Genomic DNA, 17,556 nt, shown 5'->3' with positions numbered 1-17,556 from the left:
TCTTAGTTCCGGTGTGTATCTTTCCCCCCTGTTCCTGATTATATGTCTTTTCTCACTATTCTGGTGCTTGTCCCGCTCAGAAGCATCTATGTCACACGATTTTCCGATTAGATAAGTTATTCTGCCATCAGAGATTTGCATCTCATTGAAGGGGATAGTTTCTATCCCGCTCTCACTCTGTCTACCCCCAGTCAAAGCCATTTTTTCACACATTACAAAGCTAATCACTTGCCACTGCTAGGACATCTGCCTCCCAATTTGTTAGTGGTAAATCGTTCCCTCTTTGCTGTTCTGGAGTGTTTTATTTACAATCTTTTTGGTGTTTTGCAGAATATTTCCTATGCTAGTGCATATTTAGTTTCCTACATGATCATGTTTTTATTTCATTCTAATGATTTTATAAATTACAGAAAGTAATAAATATTCCTCCAGTTAATTCACAAAAAACTGTGGCCATTTGATCATTATTTTCCCCTTTGATAGGAGCTCTAGATGTACACGTCGTTTTCAACAGTTTGCTCTCAATTATAAGCTTCAGCTATATTTTATAAATATATGAACTTTTTAATTTTTCGTAATTTGAGAGGTGATTACCCCTATTAACTTAACAAATCCACTCTAGTTAGGTCAAAACACACTGCTGAAAGAATCTCTGCTCAACTACTGGTAGCTATGGAAAAAAACAAATGGCAATATCTAGAGAAGTGTATGTTAAGTTGAAGTACTGACAATACTTAAGTAAAGAACATAAAACAATGAAATTCCCAAACCAATTTAAAAAAACAGGACAGTGTAGTGAGCAAAACGACACCACAAACTATTCAAATAGGTTAAGGGAGTGAAGATATGATTTTTTTTAAGGTAAAAGCACCAAAACAGTAAAGAATCAATCAAAAGTCACTGTTCAGAATAGACCGGAACCTCAGAGCAATTTCAGGCGCCTGCACCTTCAGGTGCCTGCCACATGGTGCAAAGATCAAAAAAGTATCCCCTTTCTCTGTGGGAGCTTGTGCTATGGACTGTTTACAGCCACAGCACATGCTCCCATAGAGAAATTGGAGTATGCAACCACACCATTGTATTCCAGCGGTCAGACTGATACTCTGTATGTCAGTCCATCCGACATCCTAATAGGGCCCTAAGTAAAAAACCTCCTAGAACTGTCTCAGGCAGAGATGGGAACATTTTATACACTCCTAAAGCCTGCTCAGGAAAAAATATAGCAAAGCCAACATAGTGGAATAGCTGTTGGGTTTTAATTCACTATGAGAACACAGTAACACCAATATCTAGAGTGTCCTATTATCTACTGGCATTCTGCTCTACCCACTTACAAGTAAGCCTGGGAGAAATTTGAATTACATCGGCCTAATTTGCATAACTTCAGGAATTTCAAGTCACGCTTGTTATGTAAAAGTTTGCAAATGACTGCACTTGACGTAGTTCTTTGCCATTTGCTGTAAATATATATAGTTAAACACACCATTCATTGTAAAAATGTACCATAAATACATGGGAACAACAAAACATGAGCTACTGTTGTTCATGGTGCTTTTGTTAAATGCATCTTTATGCCAAAAATTTATGAAAGGACATATTTTGCACTACAATATTGTGTGAAAGGATGAATGAGGATTTAACTATGTATAATTTTACTAAAATCTCACTTGATTATGGGAAAATAAATTACACAAATTTGTCACAATCCTACTTACAAGGTACACTTTATAGGTGAATTTTGAATGTATAGCATTAAGCTTTTAGCTATATGGCAAAGGCATTTTTCCTTGACATATGTGTCTGAAGGATATGTAAATTACAGTCCAGCCAGGGCAGGACCCTGTTCTTAGCAGTTGTATACTTTTGTCAGATATGTGGGAGGTGTAAACACAAGCCCATATATGACCAGGCAGATATGTTTTAAGGCATGGGCAAAGAGGGCTCCCACCCGGGGCACTAAGTTTTTTCAGGGGCCCCATATCAGAGACTTTTCAACTCTGTGCCTGACCTATCTGTCTTATTCTGATAGACCTGAATTGCTTCTTAAATATACTTGTCTATTTCTTTTAATTTCTGTTTTTAAAAGAGGAGCCTGGGTGATGTGGGACTTCGTTATGTACATTTTCAGAGAAATATTGTTAGCCCCATGTAACTTCCAAAATAAGTTTTATTTAGAACAAATCAATGTTTAATTCTCGACTAATGGAATGGGACCTCTGGAACAATTTTTTATAACACTACTACGATGACATTGTACAACAATTTTGAAAACTCAAATGGTACGGTTTTGCCTTGCCAGTACATGTATTCTGAACTTTGGTGCCTAGAACACTTTGCACTGGGGTTGCTTCACTTTTGGAATGCCAACATAGCACATAGCATTGTGGTTGTGTGTACTTTCATCACAAATCAAGGTTTGCATTGGAAATATGGAATCAAATTAAGTAAAAATACTAAGGGTCTATTAGGATGGCGTTCGGACTCCAGTCCGCCCACCACCCTAGCGGTTCTGGGATTGGCCGCCAGTGGTGCGGCGGTCCCGCGCCGCCATTAGAATGCTACTGCCACCATGGTGGTCGAATCCTGTATATTTAACATTGTGGCGGGCAGTGCTGTATTCAGCACCTGCTACAATGTTAAAAGGGCATGCTGTGCATTTGTGTGCACAACGTGACAGGCACCGCGTGGTGCCTGCCACCCTGTGCATGTAAATGTTGGGGGTACCATGGGTAACCCCCAAGTGCAGCCACCCACCTCCAACCCCTTGGGGGCCCGCAACTGGCCCCAAAGGCATTCTCCCATGCCTTTCCATGGCGGAGTCTCCACCATGGAAAGGCATGGGACCGCCATCATCGCAATATGGATGGCGGTGCGCCACCATTTTGCATGTATTTTCCGCCCGGTAGGCAATCGGGCGGATTGCCTACTGGCAGAAAACTGGCGGACGGTCTTTCTGTCTGCTTGGGTCCCCACCGCCATCATAATATGCTGGGGGGAATGTTAAACGGACGGACAGAAATGTCGGGCGGATCGCCACCGCCATACGGATGCAGATGCGACGAAATATCGCTAAGTCTTCTCGTAGACGATGATACAGCAGATTGAACTTTTATGATTGAGAAGTCTCTATGGATAGTAAATTGAGAAACACCGTCCGTGAAGCACCGGAATTCAAATATCCGTATTTTGTGGCAATCGCCCATTTAAAATAAAAGTTACAGAACAACGATTTCTCTTGCCTTTATTTAGAAGTGGTCAACAAAAATTGTGTTTGACTTTTGGATCGCTTGAAGCATTTTTCAGGGGTAAACTGTTTTATACATGATACTCCTGAAGATGGCCTCATGGACGAATGCTTAGAGACCGAAAAGTCGACTTTAACACTTGTTTCTGGAAAATAATTCATGATAGCAAAAGTGTATACATTGAAGAACTGAATATTTGCATTTGCTTTCCTCTTGTTACATTGTGTGTCTAATTTTGTAGTACCCTTGATGAACTTTATAAGATAAAATTCAATTTATATACACCCTTGTCTTTTGTATATCTTTCCCTATTGTGATTAGTTCATGGGTTCCTATTTTAAATAAGGAACTGAGAATTTTAGAATTAAGCTTTACAAAAGGTTTTGAAAAGGAATTCATTGGCTAGTTTATGAATAACTCCTGCACTTGAGTATACACTAAAGCAATATAATTGAATATTTAAATAAATTCCCTTAAAGGCATCTTTTTCCCGTTTATTTGATTTTGCCCAGGCCCTCAAGGGTAGATTGGGTTTCCCATTATATTTAATTATGTAGAAGGCAGCGTTAAGCCACTTAATGTGGCTTAACGCTGCCTTATACATAGGCACCCTTTCACGCTATGGTTAGAGTGAAAGTGGCATGCAGTGGGTGTTGTATTTGATGTTGCCCCCTATGTACAAGGGTGGTGTACATAGGAGGCAGCGCCAAAATTAAGACCAGGAAGACCCTGGTCTTAAGTTGGCGAAACAAGGAGAAATGCATTATTTCTTTTTATTTTTGCTCTTTCCATGTGTGCTTCCTTGTGCAGCACACATGGAAAAAGCTACATGCCATGGTTTGTTTATGTACAGGAAGGTGTCCCTTCCTCTACATAAACAAATATTTTAAAATAATGCAATTTTGTCACATTCATGTATTTTTTTTTGTATTTTATTGATGAACTGCATGATTACTTAAAATCTTTACAGTATAAAAACTTGATGAACATTCCCCCCCCCCCGACGTGCCCCATAACACATAAAAAGTAAATACCACTTTGTGTTAAAATGCTGACAGTTAAAACTGCGTAGTTGTCCAGAACAGAGTTCTTTTAAAAGGAGGAGAGTATTGGTTACTCCATTGTTCCACAACAGAAGAAGAGAGGCACGTGAAAGTTCGATAGAATCAGTTCAAAGCCGCCAAAGCCGGTTGATGATAGATGGATACCTCGTTGGGCCCTTAAACCAACCCAGATTAGATGACTGGGGGCGATGAATTCCAGTTGCTTTGCTGGCACCCTATAGTAACTGTGGGCTAGCATCACTGGGGCCACCGGTAGAGCGCCGGCCCAATACTTAGAACCCAAGGGATTAGTGGCCATTAAGTGGGAGTCGAGTGCCATTTTTACCTGATGTATGAATTTCCCGACCCTGGCTATCAGACAGGTCGCGGAAACAGAAAGGCACCAGTGCAAGGCCTCTCTACAAGTTCTGTAGCCTAAGTTCCGTAAGGTCGGACGCAGCAAGCGATGACGGTCGTTGACCAACTTTGTGCAGCAACACAGCAAGTGTAGCCAGGATTCTCTGCGATAGTTGCATAGACGGCAGGCTAAGGCGCCATCCGTTCGTGCCCAGTTAGGGTTAAAGTCCGGGATCCTGAGGGCCAAGAGGCGAAAATACAGAATTTTCTTTCTCACGTGGGCGGATACTGGGTCTTGCAGGTATGTTTGGGGTTTACCAGAAATATATGATTTATCCAGGGCCTGAGTTAGTGGGTTTTGCCGAAGGGATGCAAGGTCGAGCCCAAAAGAGATTGTCTGGACTTGGCGCTTAACGGCTTGGGCCCAGGCTGAAAATGGAATTTCGTGCAGGGGCAGGCTCCTCCTCTCGATTTTCAGTGCATCAATGGCTAGTTCCACCTTGGAGTGCCATGGGGAGCCCACTTCACCAAAGATTGTTTTTAGGGAGTACTTTAAGGTGTGTTCTGGCGCTTTCGATACTCTTATATAGAATTTTAACAGGTCCCCCAGTAGTGCCAGCTCTGGTCACTTAAGGCCTATTTCTAGCCTTAGCCTATTGTTCCTAGCATATCTGGGGGCCTGTAGCACCATCTTGTAGGCTTTCGCCTGGGCCGCATTGACCACTTTGTCAAATGCACCTGGGTAGGCTATATGCCCATACGAGATGGCGGGGATCAATTTTGCCCTGAGCACTGTCAGCATTGGTTCGACTGAGGGACTGGCCAAGCGAAGACTTAAGCGTCTTAACGACAGTATGGTTTTGTCTGTTTTTGATTTAAGCTCCTTCAGGTGTTTGACTGCAGTGGCATTATTGGAAACCCAGGTGCCCAGGTAGTTGTAGGATGAGGCGGTGATGATGCGGTGCTCCCCCATGGACCATGAAGCTTCTTTTTTATGGGGGTATTTGCCAAAGATGACGAACTTAGTCTTGCCCACGTTGATCCGTAGATCATTTGCCTTATTATATGTGGCAAGGCTGCTTAAGGCTCTTTGGAGCCCCACCCTGGTGTGATCCATGACCACCGTGTCGTCTGCATACTGGAGCGTACCCAAGACGAGCTTCCCCAATCTTGGGGGTGCTAAGTTGGCATCTTTCAGGGCTGTCCCCATGTCCGCAGTATACAAGTTGAAAAGCATGGGGGCCAAGACGCACCCCTGCTTAAGGCCAGCGTTGGTGTCGATTCTTGCAGTTGTTATTGTGGGACTTAGTTTCACCTTGACCCAGGTCCCCTCATAGAGCGCTTTTATTGCTTTTAGTAGGACTTGGGGTAGCCCCCAGGAATCAAGTTTTGCCCAGAGCCGACCTCTGTTCACTCGATCACAGGCTGTAGAGTAGTCTATGAAACAGCAAAACAGAGGCGGCTTATTCCTCGTGTTGGCCTTCTTCGTGAGGTAGGAAAGGGCTATGATGTTGTCGAGGGTGGAGCTATTGGCCCTAAAGCCGGTCTGTGTGGGCAGGAGAATGCCGTTCTTGTCCACCCAATCCTCCAGATCCCTTAGAAGAAGGCGAGCGTATATCTTTGCTTCTATGTCGAGGAGAGCTATAAGCCTGTAATTGGCCGGGTTCGTGTGATCCCCCTTTTTGTGAATAGGGAATAGGATTGAGCCTTTCCAGGAGGTTGGCAGAATTGCGGTGGCAAAAGAGTGGTTGAATAAAGGAGTAAGTCTGGAAACAAAAAAGGCTGAGGCTGTTTTGAAGACCTGGGCCGGAATCCCATTTGGGCCTGGAGCGCCATCGGTTCTAACGGCCTTGATGCACTTTAGGACTTCCGCCTCTGTGAACTTTCCGTGCCGGGTCAAGCTTTGGCCTTCTGTCGGGAAGCTTTCGGGTTCAATTGTTGCTGCCGCCACCTTGGACCACGGCAGGCTTTCGGGGATGGGCTGGTTTGGCTCACAGGTGTACAGCCCCTTGGCATACAGTTCCCACACTTTCCCGGCAACACTGTTTTCCTTGTGCACGCCTCTGGGGGTCAGACTATTGATAAAGCGCCAAAGCTTGCTGGTGTCGTTTCCCTTAATTAAGGAAAACACGGTCAGCCAATTTTGTTTGGTCTGCAGTCTTTTATGCTCCCAGACTTTCTTTTTGTAGTCAGTTTGCAAAGTGGCAATGGAGTTCCTCCCTGGCAAATGAGTGCCTTTCTTTAGTGCCCTAATTGCCTTGTTGAGAGCACGCTTACTCTGTACCAGGCACCGTGATTTTGAACGGCGAGACCCAGTATGGAATTGGCCGCTTCTTGGATGGTGATTGTAGCCCAGAGATTTCAATATGTCGGAGGTCAGTGTTTCCCAGAGGTGTGTGATGTTCACAGTGTGAGCTGGGTTTGGTTCTTCCTCCCTTCTGGCTACATAATCTGACAGTCTATGGCTGAGATTGGTTGACCATTTTATTCTTTTAAGGACTTTATGATGTTCTTCGCCCGTGGTGGTTCCAATGACTTCTTGTAATTCCACTTGTTCCCGCGCCAGATTGAATGTGGCGCGGAGGGGCCTGTGGTCGCTTTCATCTCTGTCATCCACTATGAATTTGCAAAGTTTGTGGGCCAGCCCTTCATTGGTGAAAATGTAATCTATGGTGGAAATGTTTCTAAAGGTTGGATTGGCGGTCCATTCTGGGTGGCTCTTTTTTTGTGTTCTGTGGGTGGAGTGCAGATTGAAATTTGCGAAAAATTCAGTCAATGGGGCTGACTTCTTGCTTGGTGGTGCCTCCGAGAATAGATCCAGGCCTCTGAAGTTGAAGTCGCCCGCGATTATTACATCTTGGTCCTCCCGGTTTATTAACAGGTCTTCCAATGTTGTGATAAGTGATTCCATGGCCTGGGAGGTTTGATATTTAATTGGGTTGAGATAACAATTAATTAGTAGAAGGGAACGGGATTCTTGACCCGATAACAACCCCTCTATTGTGATGGCTTGAAGGTCAGGAGACCCCAGTTTTAGTTCAGTTGTATAAATTTTACACGCATGACTTACGTAGATGGAAAGGCCCCCTGACGGGCGTCCAAAGATTGTCCTTTTAGTTGCTGGTTTAAAATGTTCATAAAAGCCACCAATGGCAGTCGTTGCCCTTGCCCAGGTTTCCTGAAAGCACAATATATCCCCCTGTGTAAGGTAATCAAGTGTAGCAGTGTCCCTAAAAATGTTGCTCAGCCCGGCACTATTCCATGAAATAATGGTTGGCTTGCGAACCAGACCCCTGAATGGGTTTGCACGGGCGTTGTTTACATTGCAGTTAGTTGGGTTAGGGACCCTGTCTCCATGTGACCTCTGGAAGATCTGATACCTGCTGAGGCCGCTGCACTCTCCGTTGCCAGTCATTTTGCTGGATTTTGATTTTTAGTGGGGTTCTTGCCTGCCCTGATTTCGTCCCCCCGTCTGAGCGGTTGGGCTTTGTGCCTTTGAGAACAGATGTAGGTTCATGTATGTCATAAAGAGGCATCAGGACGTGTGGGTATTTCGGTGCCCTTGGGGCGGCGACTTCGATACCCCATTCAGCGAATAGTGTTGCTTCCTTAAGGACGGCCTGTTGAGCTTGTTGGGTCACAAATCCGATTATGGTAGAGTCGTCGTGGGTGTCTGTCTCCAGTCTCTTGAATATCACCCATTCGAAATCTTCTGATGTAATTTGTGCCAGCGAATCAATGTGGCCAAAGAGGCGGAGAATGTTAGACCTGTTCAAGGTGTCAAAAGAGCCTTTAGCTATGTACCTTGGGGTTAACAGCAGCTCGTAGGTAATTAGTTTATTTTTATGTGCGAAGGAGCACCAGCTCGCCCCTTCTCCCGGGAGCTTTGGCCTTTGGTTGCTTAAATTTGGAGGGTTTTTATGAGTGGTTTCGGGGTGCTGCCCATTAGGCACCATGCTAGATCGGCCAACCGCATGCGGCAATCCTTGCCACTCCCCCTGGTCTGGTGTCGGATTTAGGTGATTTTTGAATGTGTCGCCTGGCTGCTGATTTCCTGGCCCCTCAATCGGTAGACCTACCACTCTTGGCAGTTCTGGCTGAACGCCCTGGTTCAGTTTAGGATTTGTTTCATTCTCATGTTGAGGAACTCGACCGAAAGGGCTGGGGGCACTTGATGGTGTGGCGGCTGCCACCTGTGAAGGCCTTTGTTGAGAATCCTCGTTGGTTTGACCCTCCGTAAAAGGGATTTGTTGTCTTTGGGCTTTGCCAAAAACGAGGGATGCGTCACAAGACTTGCCGGTCTTAGATGCCTGTTTAGGTATGAAAATGGGAAAGAGTGATTTGATGCTTTTAGTTTCGGTGGCACCCAAGGTTAATGACGTCGGTGATTTGTTTCTGCTTCTGGCTTTGGATTTCTTTAGTTGTTTTTTAAGTCTTTTTTTAGCTCTCCTTGACATCGGAGCTTTAGCACTTGCCGATGCTCCTTCGGCCTTCTCTGCCAGGGGGGTAATAGAAGACAGGTCGTCACTTGCGGTATCAAGATCCGAGACCTCGGGGTCACCATTCCCTTGTACAGCCAAAGTGAAATTATTACAGGGCCCTACTAAAGGTTCCTTTGGGGCACTGTTGGCCGCCATGTTGTAGGATGTCGTTTCAGCGTGCTCTGTCGTCAATACTGGTAGCTTTTGTGCAGCTTGTTCTTGCGTGGTCGACTCGCCCAGACCCTTGGCTAGAGCAAGCATCTCTTTTAGAACTTCTGGTAGGTTTGCCCATTAATCAATTATGGCAGCGCAGGAGTTAATACTGGCAGCGTGGGCGTGTTGTGCGTCGAATAAGACTTCCAGCTTTGCCAGCTTATCGTCTTGACGTGCCAGGTGCTGGGCTATTGACTGCAAAAGATCGATTTGGACTTCCATCTTAGTGGACTGCCAGAGCAGTGCCCTAGCCATTGTGTCCTGAACTTCTCTTATTACGGACAAGTTAAGATCTTTAAAAGTGGCTTCTTCTATTGGGTCAGTTAGGTCTTGGTGATGAGTTAAGCCCAACGGGCTCCATCCCTCCGTTTGTGCGATTCGCGGGACATTAGCTCTTCCTGGATTTATAGGTGTTGTTTCAAGTGTGCGTTCGATTGCTTCAAGTGTGCGTTCGATTGTTTCAAGTGTGCGTTTGATTGATGTGTGCTGTATGAAGCATTACACAAGAAAGTGACAGAATTGGATTTTAGGATTGTTTATGTGCAGGAAGGGATACCTTCCTACACAGAAACAATCCTTCCCTGCACCAGACACCCTTGCACACTGGTGCAAGGGTGCCTGTGTTGGTGCTAAGTTGTGAGAATTAGTGCCATCGCAGGGGAAAATGCAAGGCTGCACCACATTCTTGTAAATGTGTTGCAGCATTGCGTTTCAGAAATGGCGGAGCGTCTCGTTAAGGCACGGAGGCTAATGACATGCTCCGCCACTTCCTAGTACATATCCTCCTCAGTTTCCTAAGTTTAGAATCTATGACTGTGCTGACCACAACTAGCATTGTCTCAGAAAAAATGTCGAATATTTGGAAGTTTAAGAAACATGAAAAGTCAGCAAAAAGTTTTCCTGAAATTATTGCAGTATGCCCCACATCTCTCAAATGAATGACATTTAAAATAAATCAAATCTTTAATGCCTTTCTTGGTTTTCAATTCACTAATTTTTAAGGCTCTCTTCTATATATATAATGAAGTATCATTGCACTATTGCAATGGCTTTTGCAACTTGTAGTCCCTCCTAATTAACCAGGAACAAGTATGGGAAATTGCATCTTGAAAATGTGTAATTTATGCCTGTTATTAAGTGTACATTTTTCTGATGGGAGTCCCCAAAATATGTTTTTGCCAAGGGACCCAATAGTTCTTAAGATGCCAGTGTCTACGAACTATCCTAGGAGGGCATGAGTGAGCTGAAAACGGGTGCTAAATTCAAAGTTCTTTTGAACAGGTCCCCCAAAATTAGCTCGGACCAGGGCCCCCAAAGTTACTGTTTCCCTCAAATTCATGCAATTTGCTTTCCTTGATATTTCATACAATTTTGGGGAAATTACACAAAATCCAAATATGGCATTTAACAATATATGTATATGGAAAATGTGTTCTTGTGTCCCAAACTATAATAAATATGATTCCAAAAACATGAGTACCATGAACCACAGCCAATCACATTCTGGTTCTCATGCAACTGTGCCAGAGTTTTGCAATGCAATTACGCCTTGAGGTATAAAGGTAACATTTTGGAAATTGCACATACCAAGCATAATGCAATATGCACAGATGTATGCAAATTATGTCAGAATAATTTATATTTGGTCCAAGACTACATATATTTAACCTTCCAGGTCTTTTGTGCAAATCCAGCAAAATCCGACAACCCAAAGGGGCGACCACAACAAAAATGGGGTCATTTTTGTCAAATTGTTTGTTAAGGATCTTTAAAAGAGATAACGTGAAAATTCACATAGCCTTTACATTAAGGGACAACACTGTCTCTTTGACAGGCCCAGTTTTGTGTTTTAAGCACTGCCTATTGGGTTTCATCACCTGTTGCAACGCAAACATGACACAACTCCTGTGAAGCCATCTATAAAGAAATGTCCCTCCCAGAATGGAAGAAGAAGCTGATTGCCACCCCTTGGCATCCAACATTTTATCAAGCTTCATGTGTTCACTTGAGGCATAAGGTAGATTTAAGAGTAGGTGGCCTTGCTATCCAGTGCACCATTAAATTGCACCAGCCGTGGGCTTCTGAGGAGAGCTTTAGGCACCTGCACTCATTCTTTTGCAAATTCGGGACCACTTGAAGGGGTAACAAAGAATTCCCCCTTCTCGTTGTGTGTCACGGAGTTCATACCCCCGGATGTATATTTTCCAGCATACCAGAATTAGTTGGAATATTTCCCCTTCCTAAAACCACTGCAGACACTTGTTAAGCTCTCCCGACAACCTATATAGTGTAAGTCACACCCCCAGCCCTTTATTATTGCACCAGCAGAAAATGTGGATAAACTTCAGGGACTACTGGTTGGGGGAGGTGGGCGGGTTAGGAAATAAATAAAACAGAAAACTAACCTGCTGGTCACCGTCACCTCTCCCCGCAGGAACCAGGAACAGGAAGCACCTAGGCTCCCAGACTCCCGTAGCCAATCACAACGCTGCTTATAGCTGCATTGTGATTGGTCTGAGTGCCATGGTTTGGCACTCAGAGATGGAGCCTGGGCATGTTCTCCACCCAGGTTATAATACAGTCTTGATGGAAAATTTGCAAAGTGAGCATGACTATTCCGTATCGGATCAGTTACCGCTGGACTGTGGCTTGACGTGGACTAACAACATCAATTGAGGGGATCCATTATCTGGTCCACGAGCTCCAGGATAGGCGTATAACCGGTCGCTGGAACTCATGGTTTCTTGGCCTTTTTCACTCCTTCTTTCATCGGTCCTGAAGAGGCCAAAAATATTTGGCCAAAACGTGTCAACATTTCCTTTAAGACGTCCCCACAAATATAACAGCTGTGTATTCAACATCAAGTACACATCATTAACAAATTGAAGAGAACAACTACGCTTCCTGTTTGTGTACTAATATAAGGGACTATCTTCGATTGTGGGTAAAATCTATAGCACATCCTCCACTGTATATTTAAGGAATGAAGAGGAGTTCTTTTTAGGATTGTTTAACATTGATGTATATTTTTGTTTGTCTTGTTTGATGAATTGTTGTATAGTTTTTGTTTATTGCTTGGTTTTAATCTTTTATCACATGACACCATACAGTAACATATATTTTTGTACAGAAGAATTGATGAATACAACCCAACATGATTGAATAAAGGAATGTATGTATTTAGTCTGTTGATCAATGATTAATTGAGGTAATCATTTTAATGAATTTGCAGTGCATGTATTCTTCCCCACATCTCAGTTTTTTGTTGTAAATTGCTTTGGATATAACCCTTGGGATGCGGGGTGACAAGGGCTTAATCCTCACCTCTTCTTGCATAGGACACTAGCCTGTAGCACATTCAGAATACTTTTTTGTCTGTGCATTCTAGTGCTTGCAGTTTTTAGACCTTGCCTACAGGCGGTTTAAGTTGTCTCTGTTTGAACTTCGATTGTTGACGATACAATACATTGAGTGGGCTGTGGGTCAGCCCCTCACTCATAGTTGGATGGCTTTCTTCTTGTTCAGCGTTCAGCACTCCATGGGACTAAATGTGGTGCCCTGCTCTTCCCCCACTTTTTAATTATCCTCCCTTCCTCCAACTTTGTAAATCTGTGTGTGGAGCTGCACACTACCCCCTCTCTAGCAGTCTATGTAAATATGTCCTGATCAATTCATAGTGTTGAGTCCTTGCTTCACAAGAGAGCTGCTTACCTCAACCCTGTGACTGGACACAATTTTCTACCTTTGGCTCTGCACTACACTACAAAATAGGGGAGAAGCGGCCTCTTTCCCCATGTAGGTCTCTGCAGTGACTTCTCATTGAACTTGCACCTTCCGTTTTTGGGCAAATGCTGGCACTGTCTATTGGAAGTAATGCCAAGGAAAACAACTTTTTCAAAGATAATAGCTCAGCCTTTTAGAGGTGAGAAATATCAGCTTAGTCCTCTAGGTCAGATCATAGAGTTATGGGGTTTACTGTCTCTTCCTCTACCATATAATTCTGCCTCATCATCATTCCTAGGATGGTATCATACAAGGGCCTACAGACACCAGGGCTCTCAAGTTGTAGGTGCGTGAATCTCCATGCACTGCAAATGGGGTCCAAATCATGAACAGCAACAGCCATGCAGGCATGTGCACATTAATCAGATTTGCTTAATTTGTGCAGCACGGCAATGAAATCAAGTAGTATGTGGGTGCACATGGACCCTGTCACATCCCTTATCTGTGAATACTGGGATGCTACAGTATACTGATAATTAAGCTTACCAATGGAAGAGTCTATGGATGTTATTTCAAGCCCCTGCACTACCAAAATGTCACCTATTGTGACGCTCCGGCGGTGCAGATTACAAAATCATATATATGAGGTTACGCAAAGCCACTATGCATGGCTTTGAATAACCTCATGGATATGGAGTAAGGCAGGACAGCTCAAATCACTGTGCTTCCTTACTCTACGCTCATGAGGCATTCCATGAGCATTGTGGTGGTGGGTTTTCCCATGCAACACCCATGCTATTTGACGCTGCCCCAGATTTACAAGAGCATGTAAAACTGGGGAAACGCTAAATCTTTACACCTCCCGATGTGATGTGTAACAAGGAGAAGTTTCTTTATTTCTCCTTGTTATTTCCTCTTTCTATATGTGCAGCATTCTGCAGTACACATAGAAAGAGAAAAACGCCTCTTAGGATTGGTTCTGTGCAGGAAGATGCCCCTTTCTGCAAAAAACAATCCTGCTGACAACACCGACACCCTTGCACCATGCTGCAAAGGTGCCTGTGTTAATGCTAGGCAGCCGGAACAGAGCCAGCACAGGGAGGAAGGACAGGAATGCACCATGCTGCATAAATACAATTCATGCCCTTTCACTTTGGCATAGGGCAGTGCAGCAAGATGACTTGCTGCTCTGCCCTACGATAAATTCCCATAAATAAGGGCCTTGTTGAATTTATTGGCCTAGAGCCGAAAGGCCAGGGCACAGTTTGCCCATGCTTCACGGTGCTTGCATAACCTCTGCTATATCGTACAACAGTTCAGATTTCAGAGGCTACAGTGGAATATGTATAAGCACCAACACGTTAAAATTGCAAAAGAAAATGACTGGCCACATAATTGGATTTTCCAAAGCTGCAATTTTCATCAGTAGCAGAACATGCTCACATAACCTTCTTTTGGCGCTTTTAGGACTTTTTATAAAAACGTACTTGCATAAAAGGTGTTGCTATTCAAAGTCAATTCAAAATAAGCTTTATTCGATTTTAAAGGTTATATCATAAAAACAAATTGCGGCACATATTATAAATACAATCATAAAATCATAGATACACATTGTAGCACCTATTGTCTAAACAGTCATATAGGATTGTGTTAAAAATTGTTAAAATATCATCTATTCAAAACTTTGAAAGGCCAGGTCCGTAGTCTAAATTGTTTTCCTGCATCTAATCACAGCTTTCAGGTACTTAGATAATGGCTAATATACACATCATGTTCTAAAAGTTGTAGTATAAGAAAGACTGGGCGAAATTGTCTCAGGCCTAACACCCTTAATATAGGTACAATCCATCTTTGTCTTAACATGAAGTAGAATATACAGAATAATAACATGTGCATTGTGGATTGCATAGATATATCATCACATGGGCATGGGCATAAGGTTCTTGATCAAATGAAGAAAAGAAGAGGTGTCAGCACAAGGAATCACTGTTGTTTAAAAGAACCCGCACTCACCAACCTAGTTGGTGACATGCTTCATTAGGTTCCCACCAGAGAGGCCGGATGCCTCCCTGGTGTGCTACAATGCCTGAATTACAGTGGAGCAGGTATTTGTGATGTGATGCAAGTGCAATAGTGAAGTAGTGCAAGTTGAAAGATACCTTGGTTTATTCCCGGTAGAATTTTAATGGTGGAAAACAGGAACATTAAAATGTATTTTTTCCACTGAGCCAGGATTTTTTAAATTCCTCACCATTCACTCACTTCTGACCCTTCCACTCACACTCCTACGCCACACATAGTATTGTTTTTCAAAACCTGTGCTCCCACGTAGTTGTAGGTTGCAAAACACCACGTACCGCAGCGGGCGGGAAGACCCCGATGATGAAGCATGCCACCAGGCGTCCTTTCGGTGGGTGAAGGGTATTTAAAAAAGCTGTGTGCTTTCCACCATTGTAGGAGACACATAATAGTCTGGAGGAACACTTCTATATTTTCCTGTAAGAGTGGATCCCTTTGTTTTTTGATGATATCGCCTGTGACCAGGACCCCTTTTGTTAGAAGAGGATCCCAAATCAATCAGACCAATATTAGTAGGCGTATGTCCTGCTGCTTCATACATATTAAAATGTATACGGATATTAAGAGGTTTGCAACTCATCAGTAACCACAATTGCAATTCAGTTGTCACATGTTTTAGAGATATTAATATGTGTGTTGAAAATTATTACATGCATTGGCAGAACTGGGATTGTATCTTTTAAATATGTCTCCAATCTCTTTTACCTTTTTATAGTTGCAGTGCTCTGAATAATAGATTATTATATGATTTGGTTGTCGTTGTTTCAGCTTTGATTTTTGTTCATCTACAACTTAATGACCCATTCCAACATGGAAAAGACTAAAGATTATAGCAATCATGGCGGGTGGGGGAGGGGGGCGGGCAGGTGTGATGCGATCTACAAACATGTGGACAGTTGAGGTAATCAATTTGAATACATACTCACATGGCCAACTCCAACTGGCAATGCTATGTACCATTTGGTGGTACAAAGATAATACATTAGTGTATTTAATCTGGTCAAATGGGTCACATCTTTCTGGGTGTAAAAATAGAGGAGGGATCAAGGTTCCTGAAAAGATTTTAAATTACTTCATCGAACTGGTGAAATTTGATGAAATAAGAATGATTATTGTATGAAATAAAAAGCACAGAAACGATTAAATAACATTTCAGGTTTACTTCTATACCTTAACATCCTAAATTAAAAGTATATCACTGCAGTCATTTTGCTACTTGCCTGATGAGAAGGTTTTATGCAGATTTTCCAGTACAAGCGGCAAAAAGTAGCCAGGGGCAAATGCGTCGGAGTTTGGATTGCAGTACGTTTGAAAATAACTCTCCCCATCAAACTCCTTTTGATATAAATCTTTTAGGACGGATTCAGATTCCATCGTGTTAGCTTGAATATCTGGAACAAAATGTGTCAGTTTTATCTCACACAACACCTTCTTCGTGATGCGAAATGGATCCTTGATACTCTGCCAAGCTTGTGATAGTCGTGGTGAAAGCCAAACGTACCTTATGTAACCTCTCAGTTTACAAAGCTCCTCCTCTATTTTTTTTTTAACTCAGTGGGAGCAAAAGGTACCATTTTATTTCATGTCATACAACACTGACCCAACCTATGCTCCTCCTCTTTGAAAAACCCGGGGCTGCCAACAAATCCTGCTACGCCTTTAATCACGAGTCTGGAAAGGTCTTGTAGCTGCCAAAGTAGCCTGAGGGACATTAAATTAGCTGCATGCCTTGCTTCTTGTTGCACAGACTGCACCCGGGGGAAGAAGCGTACATCACAGAAACGTGACCGTATATCTATTTACCAACACTTTCTGAAGAGCGAGGTTCGAATCCCAGCATCGGCTCATTCTGTAACTCGTGACAAATTGCGTAATCTCACTGGGTTTATTAAAAACAAAAAACGTGACCTTGTGTAAAGTAATCTGGTGCTCATGTAAACCATTCTGATTCCTTTGGGCCAATTTCATTATATATAAAAACTGCCAAAAATGTCAAAGTGGGAGCGACAGGAAGCCAATGCCGATCCTGCTCTGGCAGTCTCTGGCCACCATCGTGCAAAACAAAGCAGCGGGGCTACACCTTGTGCTCCACTACTTCCTCGTCCTTTACCGGCAGTCCATAGTGTAGGAGGAAACTGCAGACTCCACAAACATTGGTTGCCTAAGCAGCCTAAATAATACACTAGAGATGGTGACTTCCCTTTCTAGATACTGTGGGAACCAAACCCCAATAATCTCCTTAATCCCAATATTTGATCACCCTCATTTTCACCAAAATAATTCAGCTCTATTGTGTCCAGTTAATTTAGCGGTTACAGGCAACACTCCTCATCAGCTAAACACAATTTAGCAAAGTTAAAATACCATTTTGGATGCATAAAGGACTGAGCTAAGGCAAAAAGTGAATTTATTACC

The 17,556-nt window shown here is 43.2% G+C and overlaps 1 protein-coding gene across 1 annotated transcript in view; it reads right to left on the bottom strand.

The window, feature by feature from the left end:
* LOC144823648 (nicotinamide N-methyltransferase-like) overlaps window positions 1–16,595 on the bottom strand; it is a 163,753-nt gene extending 147,158 nt beyond the window's left edge. Inside the window, exon 1 of the mRNA XM_078682337.1 lies at window positions 16,362–16,595. Coding sequence (XP_078538463.1) covers window positions 16,362–16,515 — 154 coding nt within the window. The 5' untranslated portion in view covers window positions 16,516–16,595. The remainder of the gene's footprint in view (window positions 1–16,361) is intronic.
* Window positions 16,596–17,556: the final 961 nt, after the last annotated feature.

This window comes from Lissotriton helveticus, chromosome 3_1 (genome assembly GCF_964261635.1).
Source record: "Lissotriton helveticus chromosome 3_1, aLisHel1.1, whole genome shotgun sequence".
In the NCBI taxonomy this organism is placed as follows: domain Eukaryota; kingdom Metazoa; phylum Chordata; class Amphibia; order Caudata; family Salamandridae; genus Lissotriton; species Lissotriton helveticus.
The sequence above is the reverse complement of the archived record's forward strand: the minus strand, read 5'-3'. Positions and strand labels throughout refer to the sequence as shown.